General features: G+C 40.6%; 1 protein-coding gene across 2 annotated transcripts; it reads left to right on the forward strand.

The window, feature by feature from the left end:
- The first annotated feature begins 359 nt into the window (after window positions 1-359).
- Window positions 360-11,963, forward strand: cd164 (CD164 molecule, sialomucin). 2 transcript variants are annotated; one of them, XM_085134180.1, is made up of 6 exons: window positions 366-637; window positions 1,170-1,241; window positions 7,503-7,568; window positions 7,874-7,948; window positions 9,663-9,743; window positions 9,829-11,963. In XM_085134180.1, the coding sequence occupies exons 1-6, from the start codon at window positions 568-570 to the stop codon at window positions 9,993-9,995; spliced, it is 531 nt and encodes a 176-aa protein (XP_084990306.1). In that variant the 5' UTR covers window positions 366-567; the 3' UTR covers window positions 9,996-11,963. The 2 variants fall into 2 exon arrangements, with proteins under 2 accessions (XP_084990307.1, XP_084990306.1); XM_085134181.1 differs by lacking the exon at window positions 7,874-7,948 and having other exon boundaries at window positions 360-637.
- The last annotated feature ends 274 nt before the right edge of the window (window positions 11,964-12,237 follow it).

Genomic DNA, 12,237 nt, shown 5'->3' on the forward strand with positions numbered 1-12,237 from the left:
GCACATATGACATTTTAGAATCAAAACAAAACTATCCTCCTTCACGTTTTTCAAAAAAGCCCAGCAGGCCACATTAGAGGCTTTGGCAGGCCGATTCTGTCCTTATGTTTGACACCCCTGGTTTACATCATTAAAACTGACCTAAACTAGGACGTCTTGGTGCGTTCATGGCCCTCTAGCGTGTCCATTCCGGCTTCAGTGTGAGGTTATTTTAACGGTGTTTTGAGGCACAGGTGCACTTTCATAAGGTGTTTTAAACAGGGTCTCAGCCAATCAGAAGTGCAGTCGCTTCCTCGCTTTAAGACACCCTCCTCCCTTCCCTGTTGTTGACGTACTGCCGGCCCATTTCTTGATTTTTCTCACCCCTCCCTAGGAGCTGCCACATGACCTGTCAAGTAGGAAGTGTTGAAGCTAGCGAGCAGCAGCAGGAACAGCGGCGGCACGAAACGCAACACAGAGGGGTAGCTGTGAAATCTCCCGAGTCTCGTTCTCGACGCTTCTCTCAAGATACATTTACCCCCTCTCCACCCCTGTTGAAGCAGGCTCAGCAATAAGTTGTCCGCAGTCATGTACGTGAAGGTGGTGTTTTTCGCGGTGGCTCTGGCTCTGATTGGCGCGGCAGTCGCGGCAGACTCAGGTAAGTTTTCGCGACCTCTCGTCGCCGAGCTAGTAGCTAGCTACAACCCCGCTCTTTAGCCGGATACCCACCCCCGGGAAACAGATATATCTTCCTGCCCGTTTGGCTCCATTTTCGGTCACCTCCTATTAGTTTATAAAATGTCCTGCTTTACGTAAAAGTAAAATACCCCCCTTTCCTTCTAGCAGCTTGTCATCTTTATGTCCACGCTGGCCACTCAGGACTCGAGGACTAGCTAGCGTTTGTTTCTGAGCTCGTTATACTGGGATTATTTGTGCCATGGTGCGACCTCTGAGAGGAATTGTGACACTCGCTTTAACCCAAACTGTCATATCCATCTGACTGGGTTGTTATGAAATATAAACGGGTTAGTTTAGCTACATTTTAAGATCTTTTTACCAGCTTGCTTTGATGATCTGTGCTTAAAGGATTTAAATGTGTAAATTGGCCACCTTCTGGTGATCTACAGGGAAACTATTGGAAGTTACTTTAAATGACAAATAACCATAACTAAAATCTGATTTCTTTGCAGATGGATGTTCCGGGCTAACTTCATGTGATAAATGTGTGGAAGTCGATGAATGCCTCTGGGCTAATTGCTCATGTGAGTACCTGTCTTGTATTTTTGAAGCATGAGAGTAAAGGTTTGTATGTCCAGAAGCCTTGGGGTTTATTGGTTGCATGATTCCCAGTATAGAGAGCAATGATCTCATCCCTATTTCCCTAAAGCCCAAGCAGCAGCTTAATGTGGTATCACCAGCTGGTGCCAGTGGATCTGAACAGGCTGGTTTTGGGAAGTAAATTATGGATGCAAGCCAAGTTTGGAGCAATGCTCTGCTACTGTTATATTAAATTGATTGTGGGGGATTAATAAGGGGCTTTTTTTCTCCCTTAGGGCATTTAGGTTTATTTTCAGTTCTGGTTGGGGTTTCGATTCCCTTCATTTCTGTGCTGCTTTTTTTCTATTGTCATAAAGTCGAATCAGATGTCTGTCCAGACCTGAGCCTGCTCTGACGTGTCTCTGATTTATACTCTTTTGCACAGCAGTTAGGAAATATGCTGCCCTAATTTGGAAGTGTGCTGGCTGTGATGTGAAATATGCGTTATTCAGTTACAAGGGTCTGCCATGACTAAAACTACATGACAAATAATTTCCTGGCTAAGTAACAGCTTTTCACTCACTACATCCTCCCCCTGTGGTTTGATGTGTTTTGTTTTTAGTTTTTTTTTCACACTCTTACCAGGAAATAAGGTTACAGGTTAATTGGGCAAAGCAGAGATCAGGGTATTGTGATCTTGTTTTCTAAAAAATAAAAGGTCTGTTGCACAAATTGAGTCAGCAGATAGGAGTTAAATTATACAATTAAACTTCTGTCATTTTTGGCTTAAAGCACACTACTTCTTTAATCCTAATGAGTGGTGGAGGCCCACCAGGGGGATATTAACTATATCACCCTAGAGAACCTTGTTATATATTTGTGCAGTGTCTATGGAAGGAGACATAGCACAGGTCTCTGGTGATTTGTGAAGATGATGATTGGGAGAGGAAGTGAGAGGATGTGTGGCAGGAAGCCTGCAATATCCTTCTGCTGAGGAACTGAAGGAAGGAGCGGATAATGGCAGAAGTGCAGGAAAGAGTGTGGAGATTGGATAAAAGATAAGCTCTCTTTATTATAATTTAAGCCTCAAGTTCAAGTTTGAGACAAAAGTATCTGGTGCTCTTCTGCCTTTAGGCTCGGTTAAAGAACTCTTTGTAATCTCAACTGTATCACAGGTCGGGCCACTGAAGCCAAATGGCAACAGTTAAATTTAATAAGACAGGTGCCTGTGCTTTACCTCTCATGGGAGCTGACCTGTTTTACAGCGTTACTGATGAGAAGCTGTATTCAGATTAGTTGATCCCACACCCTCCTCCTGCTTTGTCTCTGAAAGGGAAACGATGATGCACACTGCCTGACGATTTGTTGGGTGGTTAAACAGGAGAGGTGAGGTGGTGGTTAGGTGCCTCTTTTCAGAGGACTGGATTGGTAGGTTTCCCAAAGGAGACGTATGCCAGGGTTTACAGTTTGCGCACGGACGGAGAGGAAAACTCACAAGTCACAGATGCCAAAAGCCCAGAATCTTCAGAAAATATATTAAGATAGCCCTGTTAGGTTTCTAGTAATTTAAAGTTTTATTTCACAAATATTTGTGATAGCAGTTTTTTTCCCCTCCCTATCCAAATAAGATAAGAACTCTTGAGTCATGTTTTGTCTACTTGGCCTTTTGTAACAGCTCTCAAGCCTGCTGCATTATAAAGTCCTGGTGTAAGCCTACAGCTAAACCTCTCACACAGTCGTGAATGAATCAGCTCTTCGAAGTGAACTAAGCAAAAACCGGAAAGGTCAGCTCTGGACACGTCCAAGTCGGCTTTTGTGAAATGCAGCATAACCACACTGATGTAGCGAGTAACCGCCTCCTACACTGTCATAACTAGATTTATCTTTGGTTTAGGGATTTTGTATAAACAGGTCTTCAGCGTCATTTCCCTGCTGCGTGGTATTTAAAAGCTTGAAAGTTTACACGTGTGGACGCACGCTCTGTAGTGCCTTTTAAGTACAGGTTGAGATGAGGCTATTTTCTGTGGTATGCTTGAGGCCCTGTGCGACTTTCTTTCACTGACATCAATTTGTGGATATTACCGGGTGGTGATGATAATGGCACCATTTTGGAGAAAGGCTGAGAGCGTGTCCTACCTTTCACAGCTGGCTGTGAGATAACATCTCTCTGACCTATTTGAGAGTGAAAGGAAGGAGGGGGGAAAAATGCTCTTCCTTCATGGTTCAGCATACGTTGCCTGCAGGGTCTGGTCACACACAAGGTGTGAAATACAAGGCTGGCAAATCATTTTGAATTTACTTGCTCGTGGGCTTCTTGAAAATCACAGTTGGTAAGGTAATGAGTCATTTAAGTTTCCAGCCTAAGGTAGCAGGATGTGCGTAAAAACAAAGAAATGCTGCACATTTGTGTGTTGTGGCACAAGTGTTGACTTAACAGAAGAACTACCAAATACGCCAACAATCATTTGAGCAGCACAGTGACACAGTCTATGCTGAAACGTTGCATCATGAGCTTGTCAAACCAGTTATTATAATTCAGTAGCTGCTTGTGTCCAAGGCGCAAAATGCACAACTTGATACACAAGACCACAAAATAAGCCCTTTGTGGAGTGGAAAATACAGCTACTGAGTCATTTTTGACTTTGTTCAGCCAAAGATGCTTTCAGTAAACCGCTTCAGACTCGCCTGCTGTTAAAAGTTGATTTGTCTTTAATTTATGGGCAGCCACCTGGTGAGGGTCATTGGGCTTGGCTGCTCTGAATTATAGTGTAACAAGAAAAAGTGGTGTATGATGACGTTTTACAGCACCAGGTGCAGCTCAGTGAATGGAAACCGTCCCCTTTTATGATGTTCCTGTATTCAGGATGGTAATGTCTCCATATGCTCATAAACCAACGCGAGAGTGATTTCACAAAAAGATGAGGTCAAGGGTAATTGATGGCTTATCCCATCACCAGATGTTACTGCAGCTTAGTCCTGACGTCCTGACGGTGAAAAGATATTTCCTTTAAAGACGGTGTTAGGAATCAATGTCCTGTAGACAAGTGACAGCAAAGTGCGTGCCTGCTGTTACTCAGTAACTGTTTTTATGTCCTGTAAGGTTTCCTGATAAATGAAAGCCCTGCTTGGCTCAGAGGTCAGCAACCTTTGCTATCAAGAGCCAGACTCAAATAAGTACTTATTTATTTAGTCTGTTTTTTATATTGTTGCTATGCTTAACTTGCGTTTTTACCTTCAGCTTTTGATATAGCTTATTTTTTCTTAATAGTAACACAGCCTTTTAAGTATAAATTAACCTTATTAACATTATTAATAGGTGTAATTTAAATCTTTTACCACATGTGACCATTATGCAGTGGACCATTTATGATTTAGTACGTCATTGTTCAATAATAGAGCTATAATATTGAATAAGTAAATAAATAGCAGCCTACTGGCTTGAACTGTATTTAAAGTAAACAAAAAAGGAACATTCAGTAGCACACGGAGCATAGAATAAAGAGAGCAGTGTTGTTGGTAAAAGCAAGCGGATTCAATTCGCTATTTTTCCTCAAGGACGTATTTATTTACGTTTTCAGGAGGTCTAAGCATTTATGTTTATACATCCATGCTAGTCACCACAATTGAGGTACAGCAGAGCCTTAGTCACTGGAGATGGGACAGTAAGCCGTGTGTTCGACTCCTGGCTTCGTTACTGATATTTATGGAATAAATGCACAATTAAAATGATTTTAAGTAAGATTTTTAAATAATAGGGATGCATATAGTGTTTTTTTTCCTCCCCCTTGCAGATTAGACTTTATTGTATTTAACATGTCTGAAAGTGGTGAAAACTGCTCCTCATGATCGAGTTATTCTTTGTATTTTAATTTGAATATTTTATTTACGGTCATGTTTCAGAATGAAAAACATTGCATTTCTTACATTTGAGAAGCAACGGCCAGCATTTTAACATTTCTGCAAAAAAATAGCCTTCAAGTAGACCAATCATTCAGCTGGAACACATCATACACTTCAGGAGTTTAATTGAACACCATCAATTAATAATTATTGCCAATTGATCCTTGCAGAATCGTTTCAAAAGCTTTTAGTAAAACGTGGTTCATGCTGAACAGCAGCAGTGAAACTTGCACTGTGAAGCTGGGTGTGGACAGAATGTATAGTCACACGGTGCTGCTGATAGGAGTGACTCATTGTCACGTCACTGTGACACAGGCTGAGCAGTGGAGAAACTCGCACAAATTGACTGAATTTGTGGAATTTCAATTTGCTCCTGTTAATGAAGTCTGTAAAGCAGTGAATCCTGCAGCTTAACTTCTTGTCAGTATTTGGGTCTGGCAAGATTTCATGGAAGGGCAAAGTCCCCTTCTGTCGTGGTTAATAAGTAATGAGATTATTTGCGAAAATATCATACAACTAGATGACCAAAGCCAACAGGCTGGAAAACATAGGTGAAGTCACCTTAGCTGAAAACAATGAGGGAATATAACTCAATGACTCTACTTTATATTTGAGGGGGAAACTTGTGTCTCCACTTTTTTGACAGCCTTAAACTGTTTTCACAAATTACCCTCCAACAATGTTTGGAGAATTAAGGCGGGGAATTGCACACAAAAGAAAATAATTCACCTCATACATATTCTCACTAATGGAAAGGCTTCGACTGGTTAAGGCGAGAGATGCTGTCCGAGTAGAGCAAGAAGGAGGAAAAAAAAACATGACATCCACTCGCTAGCTGTAAATTCTGATTGCGATTACCATCTGTAGTCTTCCACGGGCACAATCAGATATTACATGGACTTTGACTGTATGTCTGATCCGATTGAGTCGAGTATTCAGGTACTTGCATGCAGCTCCGCACGAAATGTCTGGAAGTTTTGGGGGCTGAAGTCCACTTTAGTTACAGGTTACTTAAAGGTGACTTAAAACACAAACGCAAGAGATTAAACCTCAACAAGCCAAAGATGAAATTGCTTCTTATAATTAATTTGCCTTTCTTTTATTTCTATTTGTGGGGTTTGTTTATCTCAAAAAGTGGCAAATTCCCAAGTTACTGCAACCAAAACATTAAGCGAAAACTACAAGTAGAAAAATGAACTGTATGATATGAGAATGCAAAATGGTTTCACGAAGCAAAAATTACACAAAGAATGAAGTAGGAAACAAAGTGAAATTAAATAAAGAACCACAATAAATAATAATAAAAAAAGTCGAAGGCTGCCATGCTAGAGAAGGTGCTCCACTGCCTGTCTATTAAGTGGTGCAGAGGGGGGGTCCAGATTACCCTCCCCCTCAGCTTCCACAGTTATTTGGATGCTGGGTTCACAAGCTCGTGGGCAGGTGGAGGAATTCAGACCGCACCAACAGTGCTGAAAGAGAATTCCCAATCCATGTGGTATGAATGCATTACACAGTTATAGGATTAATAACAAAAACATTTTAACTGTTTCCTGTTGAAATATCAGGCATTCCACCATATTTCGATCATAAACTGTGCCTGTGTGGGTTTCCTCCAGATAACTCAGCTTCCTTTCACCGTTTCAAGATACTTATTGGGTTAAGAGGTGATTCCAAATTGCCCTGAGTGTGAATGGTCATCGGTCTCTCTGTGTTGGCACTGTAATAGGTACCCTGCCTGTCACCCTGTGACAGCTGGGATAGGCTCAAGCCCTCATGACCTTCAGTTTAAATAAGTGGTGGTGAAATACTTGGAGACAACAGGTGATAAAGATTTTTCTTTACATATCTGTTTTGCTTTATTTTGGATAGCTGGGTTTTTACGCATAGTTAACTAAAGAATCTGAATACTTCTGTGATCCCTGAGAAGGTATCCAATTATCTGAAATTAATACAAAGTAAAAATAAAACAAACTAGTGTGAGACATGCTCAGCTTTAAAGTAAATGATACGGAAGTGTAATGATGGGGGAGCAGAACATAAAAAGACACCATGACTGCAGGATGTGGGGCTGTGTGAGCAACCGCTCTGGGGGAGATAAGGAATTAGAACTGCTTCACTGCAGATCAAATCACTGTTTGCATAAATGAGATCGTCATCTTAGCACATATGCTTCTTTTCTTTTAGATCGAATATTATTTTAGAGTACACCAAGTGTCTTTTTATTCCTTGTGGCTGCTTTCTGTAATCTGTATGAGCGTAACTTCAGTAATTAACCGTTGCTGACACTAGTTTAACTGCTTGTGCAAATGTAATTAATATAAAACATAAACCAGTCATTTAAAATATCATGCTTTTCTGTCTTTCAGCAAATTTTGCCTGTTACAATAGGACTCTAAAAGGAAATGACTCCTGCAGTAACGCCAGCTGCTCCGGTAGGTTTAAAAGTAAACTGTTATTCTACACACCAGAGTGTAAATTAACATTTTACGTGTATTTTAACATGATGTTTTGGGCCCTAAGAGATTCTGTTTGTCTCACTAACTAAGGTGTTGATTAATGGTCAGTCTGAGTGTCTGAGTCTTTCCTTGTTTTTCCTATTTGTTTGTGTTTGTAACATTTTAAAAAATGCTGTTGTAGACTGTTGTGAAATGTCTGAGCGTAACTTTGTTGTTTAAGTGGTTTGTCTTGCTTTCCTCTTTACCTCCTCTTTTGGTGTTGGTTCCCTGTCCATTTTCAGGCTCTTTGAGTACGCCCAATCCTACAACCCCCAATACTACTGTTGTTCCCACCACCTCTAACAGCAGCACCACAGGTAACCATTCCCTGAAATCCTCAGCTTTTCCCTCCTGTTGTCTGTGCTAATGTTGAAGTGGTCTCATTAATTAAAATGTGATCTCTTAAAGTTGTAATACTTAAGAGTTTCATGGAATCAGACACTGGTTTTGATACCTAATGCTGCTGCATTTTCCAACTAGTGGCTTTTATTGCGACAACTAACAACCGCTTTCCATTAATAACTACGTGGATCAACTCGACTACAAACTGGCTTTTTGTCAGACTTGGGAATTGTTGTGTAAATTTTTAAATTTTCCATTTTCCTTGTTGCCGGTTTTCAAAAATGGCAGTTGTGATTTTTGTAAAGGAGACTCTCTCATGACACAACTAACTAGCCAATCTGTGGCACGTAGACCCTTGATGTCACATTTTCAGATCCATCGTGAAGAGAGCGCTGGACTCAAAACCTATTGATTGGGTTGGCCTTTCCTATAGTTTGTATTGATAATGCTGACTTGTCTGCAAACACTTGCGATATACTTTCTCATCTATATTTGTAGTTAGGTTTTAGTGAAATTTGAAATAACACAGTGAAAATTGCAGCCAGTTTCATGTAAGAACCTTCGGCAATCACTTGCCAAGTGGTTGCAGAGTGCAAACGTTTCACTAGCAACCAGTGACTACTGGGGCCACTGACAGGTCTTTAGACCTGCAGGATTACAGTTGATTTCACAGCAACTGGCCGCAACCATGTCAATTGATGGAAGAATACACGTTTTTTTCCCATTGCGATCAGTGGTTGGCCTGTGTGAATGAAGCCTTAGGTGAAAAGTTAGATCAGAGTTACAGGGTACAATCAAACAGACAAGCACATCCCGTTGTGCAGTAGCATGGTTGATTCTGAACACAAGGCTATTGATCAGATTTCTAGAGAAACCCCCCCCCCCCCCCCCAAAAAAAAAAAAACAAAACAAAACACAGAATTGAATTTTTAAATCCTCTTTAAGACTCAAGACGCTTGAGGAAAACATCATACAGAGCAGATAAATTCCTGTTGCGGGAGCTGCTCGGTGTGTGGATCAGTCTATTTTCAGGTCTGCTTAAATTACAGGCACCACCACCTCCAATTCCTAGCCAACTTCACTGTCCTCTGCTTCTGTTGTTGTTTGGAAAAGAACTTTCATCATATGAAGCATGAAATCAGATTTCAGTGCATCCAAACTATTAACGTTGTTGGTGTGTGCTGAATAGGCGGAGTCAACATTTAAACTGTGTCAGCTGACGCACGAATTGCTCAGTTCAAGCCTATGACTGATACAAAAACAACAATGTCATTCCTACAGTGCAGGCACAAACTGAAAACTAAAGTCAGTTTGTCTTTAATGCCAGCTGGTGATTGCTGGTATCATTTATTATTTCTTTAGCATTTTCTTTACTACATCTTATAATTATTTTATTTATTACATATTATATTACATCTCTCAGTGCACTAACCAAACACCCCATCAGATCCATGGGATTTTGAAATACATGCTATTTCCTTGCCCCTTTTCGTCTCTTTTTGCCATCTTCTAGGAAAGAAAAGCTTCTTATCCAGTGTTTACTAATCAAAGTGTAGCTATAGTGTTAAATCAGGACCAGTGACCAGATCAACCAGAAATTTAAATCTTAAGGATTACAAACTGAAACTTGTCATATAACCTGCTTGTTTTGAGGCTAATAGATGGGTAATTACTGTGATTCTACTACAGAGAATGGAACCAGTACTACTACTCCTACTGCTACCCCCAATCCACCAACAGCACACTCCAACTCCTCGAGTACTTCTTCAAGTAAGTCTCAGAAACTATACGATTTTTACGTCTGTCTTGTAATGTACGGAAACATCAGTAACCGATTTCTGAACTTTCATCTCAGCTGTAACTGTCACAACAGTCAGCCCGACAACCGCCCCTCACAAGAACTCGACCTTTGATGCCGCAAGCTTCATCGGTGGGATAGTGCTGGTCCTGGGGCTGCAAGCCGTCATCTTCTTCCTCTACAAATTCTGCAAGTCCAAGGACCGCAACTACCACACCCTTTGAAAAGCTCCCACTTGACCTATCCTCGCCAACTAGACCCTTCCAGAGAAAGCTCCCTGATCAGCACACACTCATCCGCGTGGTCTCAAACAGTGTTTTCAAGCAGGTTAATTTTGTAATCAATCATCTTTGTGGCACTTGTGATTCTAGCCTCCCTTAGTGCTGCTGTTGTAGTCACTATAGAGGAACCCACGCATGCCCGTATGTGTGATAAATCAACCGCCAAATAGATCCTCAGTGACGAGGCATTCAGGCCTTGAGCATATGGATTACATCATCCGGTAGCTGCTCCCACCTCCATCATGCAGTTACTCATTTCTGCAAAGACCATTTCATAGTGAATCTGAAAGGAAGGGGGGTTGTGTTATTTACAGCCTTCCTCCTCATACCTTCGTCAGTTAAATAGGCCACATAAGAGTTAAAAGAATTAGCCATGTATACAAAGCGGCTCAGGAGTCGTACCGCTACAGAGGTCACGTTGATATGGAAACACTGTTTGAGATCACAACTGCTCTTTAACACGACGACTTTGATGATTCAGTTTTGCTTTTGCCCTGTTAAATTGTGGTTTCCTCCCCTCTGTGCAGCTGTATTATGTATATTTGTTCATAGATGATGTAAAAGAGGCGGGGATTCTTTTTTTTTTTTTTTTTTTTAAAAAGGGGATAAAAGCAGAACCAAATCATCCAATGTCGTGGATAAAACAAAAAACAGGCTTATTTATTGATGGGTGTCTCCAGTAACATTTAGGAGTGCTGTGTGTTTTCTCCTGCTGAATCCCCCCTTTCCATCCTAATATTCAAGATGTTAAAACACCAACTGCCAGCGGGGCAGCTCAGTGCAATAAATCATGTATCGAGCTTAATTCCCAGCCATTAATCTCCCAAACTTCCTGATCTTAACCAGTGTCAAATTGTCCATGCATGGGTTGCCAACGTGGAGCTGGCTGTTCTATTCTGTGGTGTAGTTGAAAGGATCAAAAATGAATGATGGTAGAATATTTGTTAAAAACAATAATGGGGAAGTTTTGGGTTTTTTTTTTTTGTTTGTTTTGTTTTTTGTTTTTTTTTTTAAACAGGAAGTACATTTCTTGATGTAGACAGTGAAAGCAGTGAAGTGCCTTTAATGTCCTATATGACTTAAAGAGAAGGAGGGGTGAGTGTTTATTAGTTTATAAGAGAGAGAGAACTGTATCGCCGTGAGAACCACCGTATTGCAGCTGGACTGAAGAGCCTTTAATGTTGGTGAATACAGTAGATGGTGATAACAGGAGGGCCTGGATATTTTTTGGGGGGGTGGGGGGGTCCACTGAAAGTTAAACAGATATTCAGTGCATGAAACCCACAGTTACTTCAGTGGTGACTTTGTAGAAAGTACTTAAAGGTACTCTAGCATCTAATTTACCCTCTAAAAGCTCGCAATTCATGTTTTCCAAGTTCAACCAGGGAGGGGGGTTTTAGAGTGGTGTTGTAAATCTGAGTGAAGAAATGGGGAGAATATTGGGCGTGTTTAAAAACTTGAGAATCAGAGAGAGTGAATTGGGGTAAATGTTGGACTGTTTTGACAGTTTTGTTGTTTTTGTCAAATGAGCATCCCACCTCTTGATTTTGGATTTTTGCCACGTTAAATGAGAGGATTGTGAATGAAGAAACAGCTTGGTGGCTGTGCTTAAAGCTTGTGCCGATTCCTCTGATTAGCTTGCTGCTAACTGTGATTATTTTCTTATCTCTCTTGTACATAGCCACATCCTGTCTTTGTTTTACTTAAGGAAAAGCTAAATGAGGTGTTTTTTTTTCTGAGTTGTTGTGGTGGTTGTTGTTGTTTTGTTTTTTTTCTTGTAGTTGCTTGTCAGTGTCAGGAATGTTTTCTTTAAATGCCTTTTTCTCCTCTTGCATGCTGGATGCTTGGAGTTGTTTTTTCCTTCCTTTGCATATGCTCTTAGGGATTTCAGTATACTTTAAAAAAACAAAACAAACCCCCCACTTGATTATTTGTGATTAGCCCATATGCTAGTTGAAAGAATGCCTTGAATCAGTGTGCATCAAGCCAAAGTTCTCAGTTTAGGCATGGAAATTGAGCATTGCACTGACGAGCTTTGTTTTCTATCTTTGCTTTTGTAAATGTTTTCATGGTTTAGCCAAAAAATAATAATAGAAAAAAAATGCTTGTATAAATACTCGTCCTGAAATATTACTAGATAATGAATGAATGATCAGCTTGTTTTTTAAGACATTCAGTGGAAATG

This window comes from Neolamprologus multifasciatus, chromosome 15 (genome assembly GCF_963576455.1).
Source record: "Neolamprologus multifasciatus chromosome 15, fNeoMul1.2, whole genome shotgun sequence".
Classification (NCBI taxonomy): Eukaryota; Metazoa; Chordata; class Actinopteri; order Cichliformes; family Cichlidae; genus Neolamprologus; species Neolamprologus multifasciatus.